This window comes from Vitis riparia, chromosome 2 (genome assembly GCF_004353265.1).
Source record: "Vitis riparia cultivar Riparia Gloire de Montpellier isolate 1030 chromosome 2, EGFV_Vit.rip_1.0, whole genome shotgun sequence".
NCBI lineage: Eukaryota > Viridiplantae > Streptophyta > Magnoliopsida > Vitales > Vitaceae > Vitis > Vitis riparia.
Window position 1 is genome coordinate 14821232 of NC_048432.1, and position 6866 is coordinate 14828097.

General features: G+C 32.3%; 2 protein-coding genes across 3 annotated transcripts in view; both read left to right on the forward strand.

Moving 5' to 3' along the window:
• LOC117907442 (probable non-specific lipid-transfer protein AKCS9) lies at positions 1-2163 on the forward strand. Its single transcript, XM_034820982.1, has 3 exons — positions 1-335; positions 909-941; positions 1803-2163. The coding sequence occupies exons 1-3, from the start codon at positions 23-25 to the stop codon at positions 1892-1894; spliced, it is 438 nt and encodes a 145-aa protein (XP_034676873.1). The 5' UTR covers positions 1-22; the 3' UTR covers positions 1895-2163.
• Positions 2164-4877: 2714 nt separating this feature from the next.
• The window catches only part of LOC117929727 (FAM10 family protein At4g22670), a 17644-nt gene continuing 15655 nt past the window's right edge, over positions 4878-6866 (forward strand). For both annotated transcript variants that reach the window (XR_004653805.1, XM_034850117.1), the window contains exons 1-8: positions 4878-5089; positions 5176-5227; positions 5347-5490; positions 5572-5659; positions 5751-5831; positions 5929-5993; positions 6483-6623; positions 6817-6866. The exon at positions 6817-6866 is cut by the window's right edge and continues 67 nt beyond it. Coding sequence is in view for 1 of the 2 variants with exons in the window: in XM_034850117.1 (XP_034706008.1) it covers positions 4980-5089; positions 5176-5227; positions 5347-5490; positions 5572-5659; positions 5751-5831; positions 5929-5993; positions 6483-6623; positions 6817-6866 (731 nt within the window). In the remaining variant the exon portion in view is untranslated. The remainder of the gene's footprint in view (positions 5090-5175; positions 5228-5346; positions 5491-5571; positions 5660-5750; positions 5832-5928; positions 5994-6482; positions 6624-6816) is intronic.

Here is a 6866-nt window from a genome sequence, read left to right on the forward strand (position 1 = left end):
AGAGAAGAGGAAAGGAGAGAAGATGGGTGCGAATAAGATGTGTGAGTCAGTGGTGGTGGTAGCGGTGGTTGTGGCGGTGATGATGGCCGGAGTTGGTGAGGCACAGAATACGGCTTCGTGCGCGAGCGAATTGACGGCCTGTGTGGACTATCTCAACTCAACCAGCCCACCGGCCAATTGTTGCACACCACTCAAAAACGCTGTGGAGAACGACAAAGACTGTCTTTGCAATCTCTACAATAACCCTAGCCTCCTCCAATCCTTAAACATCAACGTCACTGCCGCTCTTCAGCTCCCCAAGAACTGTGGCATTACCGAGGAACTCAATTGCAATGGTGTTCTTTCTTTCTTGGATTTTAGCTTTTATTTACTTATTTTTTACTTTTACAATTTGGGTTTGAATTGCTGCGTTTGGTCAAGGAATTGGTTAGTTGTTCCAATCTGGGGCACTTTCTTTGAGTTTGAATTGCCCAAAATTTAGAAAATTATAATTTTCCTTGTTCTGGTTCATTTCTATGAATCTCACCGGGTTTTCTTTTGGAATTATTGGATTTTCTGACTTTCTTCTGTTTCGCCTTTTAAACTTGCTTTCAGTTTGGCACCGTCCGACTTTTCCATTAATGTTTGAATTTTCTTACATAAAAACCGAAAATTCTCTTAAGATTTTCAAAGCTGACGGCCCGCACTTTTGACAAATTTTCTCAACTTTTAACTTTTCTTAGAACCATCTAAATCTTGAATTCTGGCTTTTCCACGATGCTCAATTAAGAGAAATTCATTAAAATCAGTAGATTTGCTGAGTTTTCCTGTACTTCTCAAAGAAGTATTTGATGTGGGTCTTTTCGCCAATGAAAAATTGAAGATAAATGAACTCAACTGATTAAATTTTCATTCTCTCTTTTGCAATGCTGGTTCTCCATCTCCCACCGGCTCACCTCCAGGTACAGAAGTTTATCATCGTCCTTGTTCTTCCAGTTGTCTCTCTATAGAGTATCACTGTTTTTTCACATGATTTTAGATTGCAATAGTATATTATCTCTAATTTGGTTCACATGGATTTTTCTCAAATCCTCCATTAAAGTTTGTTCTAAACTGGTATGGCCTTTTGATAATTGGCGCCCACAACCAGACATTGTAATGTGGGTTGAATGAAAGACCCACCTTGGGACGGTGGTTTTATGGCTGGAATCATCTTTAGGGGACTTCATTGAATTATTGCATGCTCATCCTTTTAGGTAAAAATGATCGGTCTTCCATTTCTGTGCTTTTATGTTTAATGAGCTGGAGATGGGACCAAAAGAATTTCATTGTTGACCATGGTTGGCGTGGGTTCCAGCTCTCTTGTGCTCAGGGTAAAGAAACCTACTACTGAATGGTTACTGTGAAGAAGACCTTCCATCTGGGCACTGTTTGGGTTTGTGGGAAAGTCATCATGAGATGCCAAATAGCACATTAGGCTTCTGGTTGTAGAGAAAGAATTTAGGCAGCTTTGGACAATTTGCTTCAAATTGACTGAAGCTGAATCTAACGACTTTGCAAGAGGAGGATTTTTTAATATCTTATTACACAAATTTTTTTATTAGGGAAGCACTGTTGGTAGACATATTTTAGCTTTTTCCATGGAATTTCAAGTGAGAGTGATTGGTTTAATGCTTGTTCCTTCTTTCTCTCTCTGTGTTTAGAAAATACTTGTTCCTGAATTAGACTACAAACATGCATAAATTGGTTATTCTATTAGCTTTAATATTTAGCCATCTATGCTAGCCATTTTTCTTCATATAACAAAGGTGCAAATCTTACAGCTACACCTGGAAAGGACGGAGGTGGCGCGAGCATGGTTGCATGGACTGGAATGTCTAGCTTACTATTGTTGTGTGCTTCTCTGATGCTTTAAACATGTGAACTTACTGGAAACGAATGGAGAGAGACTAATGCAGAGATCATTCCACAGTTTCGGAGCAGAATTTCGATAGCTAGTTGCAGATTTTGTTGTTTGCTCGTTTCCCCTTCAGTATTTCATTGATTTGAGTCGTGTTCGTGAATCCTTTAGTTGTATTTGTTGCAAACTATCATTTTGTACACTGCAGTACTTCTGTAAGATGGTGTTATATGATATCTTCTATTTATCTTTATAGTTGACGGATTCTTGGATGGTTTTTTGAACCCCTTTGCATAATTTCTGTAAATTGATCATGAGTTCATTGATTGAAACATGGGTGTAGGTGAGGAGCCATGTTAGGCAAATTTGCAATGACAGGAATCATATGGGCCTAGGCCCGATCCGAACTCAACGATGAAATGAGACTTGTAGACCTAAGGCCAGACCAAGTTAAGTTGAGGTGGTTTTGGGCTGGCTCAATCTTCGCAATAATCCCTATTGCTTTTCGTGGAAGAGAATAGTAGACACGGTGATAGAGATTCTCAACTATGGTAAAACCGTAAAATCATCCAAATGTAGATTATTATTATGCTTATAAAGTCTGGGAAAAATTAAACACGGACGATGGAATAAGGTAATTTTTTGAACAAGTTGTTATGCATTCCGTAAATTTGGTGGTGATGGAAGAATTGGAACGAAATATTTGTCGTCGCTTTTAAGTTTTTAACCATCTTAGGTTTCGATATTCTTAAATGAAATTAAAAAGAATTCATTTTTTCAAAACATTTATTTGTTTTTGTCAAATTTTGAAAGGGTCAAAATGGGTACTCAAAATTCCCATCTCTCAGGTAAAATATTGCGAATTCTGTGTAATTTTTATGCTCTCCTATGAGTTTACGACCTTATCCCTAAGGTAAGAAAAAATAACCCTATTTTTTTAATTAATGACTTAAACTCGAATAATAGAAATAAATCTTTTCATCATCAACTTAAATAGAAATTTAATCTTTTCATTTTATTAGAGTTAATGGAAGTCATTCATGATATTATCATTTTTTCATTTGCCTCAAATTTCTATTCATCGTTTTAGTAGGGATTTAATTTAAAGTTTTAATTACTTGACTTAACATAAATCTGTATGTTCATAAATTCATTTTGATTTTATATTCAATATTTTATTTTAATTTTATATTCAAATTCAATCATAAAACTACTCTCAATAAACTATAAAGGAAAATGTTAATGTTTTTGTGGAACATGCATTCATTTTCGACAGAGCAGTCTGATGTCCTCTCTAGTACAACTACTCTATCCTTCATTCTGTTTGACAAAGTGTTCTATGGTCCATTGACATGATGTTTATTAGTCTTAGTCATTGATTATAGTTTATGTATGGTTATGATAGAAAATCATCGAATATAATGTTTTCTGATTTTAGATTTACAATTGAGATGCAGGATAGTTATGGTTTATTTGAAAATCTCTCATAAATTAGGTCATTTTTTTTAATAACAAATTTGAAGTATTTTAAATCAAGTGTGTTTTGAGAAAATAAATAAAATGTATTTATTACTTATATTTATTATTAATTTTTTCTTCTTATCCTAACCCATCTCTCACTTCTTTAATGAAATAAATTATTATTTTTTAAATTACATGAAACTTTTTAAATTAATAGTGATTTCCATTCATTTTGAGGTATTTAAATCTTTTAAATTTTTATATTTAATTAAATTATAGCGAATTAATAATAACACTTATTATATTATAAATAATTATTGAATAAAAAGTTTCATCACTTATTTACATTATTTATTTAAACAAACTTAAATTTTATCAAGAAAATGACAACATTTTTTAAAATTTATTAAGATTTTGATATAAAATTTAACAAAATGATGAAAAATTTTCTATTGAAATTTAAATTCTTTTTATTATTATTTTTAGAACAAAACTTACTTTTCCTTTATATTTTTTTGGTTTGATTGAATAATTTGATATGTTATATATATATTATATGAAATTATTTAATTTAATTTGGATTCTATTTTCTATCTTTAGAAACAAAAACTAACAACAAGTTTTACAAATGTATAATGGTTTTTAAAAATGAATTAAAAATATAATTTTAAAAAAATAATTTTTAACAACATAATATAATTCAATAATTTTTCCCTAGGAATTTTTCAATTTATATAATTTTTTTTTTTTACAAAAAAAGTATGGATACCAATTAATTTTTTTATTTACTTTTCACTTTTTCATTAAAAAAAGTCTTAGAATTATAAATTTCATTATCTTTAAAACCACACTATTAATATAATTAATGTTATATCAAATTATCATTAAAAGTTTGAAAATTTTTCAAATTTATTGCGACTATTTCATTTTTCATATTTAAAGTTTGAAAAAATTTCTTTTATTTTGTCATTTTCTATTCTTTTCAAAATTTTCTCTTCAACTCTTCCAATGGGTATGCTATCGGTTTGAGATTTTTTTTTAAATCTATAAATTTATTGCTTAAATTAATTCATTTTTATTAAAAAGCTCTGATATAAAATAAAAAAGTATTTAAACTATGTATAAAATAATTAACTAAAAAAATTTACAAATTTAGTGTAACAGAAATAAAAAACATATTTAAATTAAAATTGATAAATGTTATGGCTAAGAACCAAGGTTGATATTTATTTTTTTAATATAAAAAAATTGGTTAAAAAATAATTTTATTATCATAAAATTTGATATTGAAAAGTCTAATCTAATTTATATTTAATTTCAATTATTTTTATAATTTGGTTTTATATTTAATTTTACTACTTTACTTAATTTTTATATAAGTCTTATTTGAATAAATTCATATACTAAATTTTTTTAAGAGGGGTTTTTCTTTTCCATATTCCTTTCACGTGCTTCGTCACGTGTACACTGACTAGTAAATAAAAATAGAAAAGAAAATCTGAAGCCTATCCTATAGAAGCTACTAGAAGAAGCCACTCTCGGCACTTTCTGGCCGTTTCGTAAGCGGGGAGAAGGAAGGAAAAGAGGGGAAAAAAGAAGGGAGCACGCTAGAATCTGTGCAAAACATCAGACCTAGGCCATGGATGGCGATAAGCTCGACCAGTTGAAGCAATTCATCGAACAGTGCAAAGCTGATCCATCCATTCTCAGCAATCCTACGCTTTCCTTTTTCCGCGACTACTTGGAGAGGTACCCAGAATCCCTCTGACCAAAGGCTTTTCTCTGTTTATATGTATCTGTTATTTATTTATTTATGTAATTGCTTTTTGTTGCAGTCTGGGTGCTGATCTTCCTCCTTCTGCTTACAAGAGTGGAGATTCGAAATCGGTGCTTTATCAGCGTCAATTTTTTTTTTTTTTTGTGTAAATTGTTGTTATTTTTATGATTTAGAATTGTTCTAGGGTAATAAAATGTGTCCTTTGCGTTCTTTTGATCTGGGATGATAGAAAAACTATGTGGTGGAGGAGAGCGACGAGGAAATGGCGGACCTCCAAGACGCGCAAGAGGAAGGGGACGACAGCGATATAGTCGAGTCCGATGTTGAGCTCGAAGGCGATACTGTTGATCCTGATAATGATCCGCCGCAAAAGGTCTTGTTTTTGTTATTGCATAATTCTGAATTTTGGCATTTGATGTTTTCTGTGGTGAGAAAATTTCATTTTTGGGTGCAGATGGGGGACCCAACAGTGGAGGTTTCGGAAGAAAATCGTGATGCTTCTCAAATGGCAAAAGGGCAAGCCATGGAAGCTATTTCCGAAGGTAATGTGGGTTCCACCCCCCCGGGAATTATATGGTTCAGATTTGTGCATTATATTGGTGGCTTATGCATTGTGTGGCTTTGTTTTATTAGGTAAGTTGGAGGAAGCAATTGGGCATCTGACTGAGGCAATTTTGCTCAACCCAACATCAGCAATTATGTATGGAACCAGAGGTAGAACTCTGTTTGAGATTTTGTAGTGATAGTGTTTGTCTGGGATTCATTTCTTATGTTTAATGTTTGTTGGTCTTGGTTTTTGGTGTTTCTACAGCTAGTGTGTACATCAAAATGAAGAAGCCCAATGCCGCTATCCGGGATGCCAATGCAGCTTTAGAGGTCATTTGCATTCTCTTTTAACTTGGTTAATCATATATGGCTGTATTTCTGCTCATTATTGCTTAAAATTAGACATATATGTGGAAACATCCATGTTAAGCTCAAAATACAAGTAGAATTCATGACTGCATGCTTGTATGTATGAATTTTGCACAAAAGATTATGTAGAGACATCCTTTTATCAAGTTCAATTTTTTGTGAAAAAGAAAGTACACTCATTGTATCCATAAATGAAGTGTATAGACTTTTTTTTTTTAATGCATTCTTCATATTATTGGTTTGGTTCATAATTCTGCATGTTTACATATTAAATTAAAATTGTTTCATTCAAGAGAGCATAACCTGCATTTGATTTTTTTGTTGTCAAAAGGTGTTTAATTCATCAATGTTTATATGTTTAGTGATAGACTTTCCATAATGTAATTGATTTATTTGATATCTAGAGATGGTGGTTTCTGAGTTTGAAATTTTCCATAATGTGTACCCCAGATTAATCCAGATTCTGCTAAAGGGTACAAGTCCCGTGGCATAGCAAGAGCAATGCTCGGCCAGTGGGAAGAGGCGGCAAAGGATCTCCACTTGGCGTCAAAGTTAGATTATGACGAGGAGATAAGTGCTGTACTTAAGAAGGTTAGTTTTTTTCACTTTTGTTTTTTATTTTTTATTTTATTTTTATTTTTATTTTTTCGAAATTTGAATTATTGTTTTTATGACAGATGAATTGTCCTTTTAATGGGGGTGTCTGACACCCTGTATATCCGTCTGCATGTTGCATATGTTTTTAACTTCTTTTAGCATCTCACTACTACTCTGTGCTGTACAGGTTGAGCCTAATGCACACAGGATCGAGGAACACCGTAGGAAGTATGAAAG

Bases quoted from the DNA above. Each gene is read 5' to 3' on its own strand.
- LOC117907442 (XM_034820982.1), top strand. From the start codon at position 23: ATGGGTGCGAATAAGATGTGTGAGTCAGTGGTGGTGGTAGCGGTGGTT. The intron at 336-908 runs GTGTTCTTTCTT...TCTTTTGCAATG, and splicing joins CGAGGAACTCAATTGCAATG to CTGGTTCTCCATCTCCCACC. The intron at 942-1,802 runs GTACAGAAGTTT...CAAATCTTACAG, and splicing joins TCCCACCGGCTCACCTCCAG to CTACACCTGGAAAGGACGGA.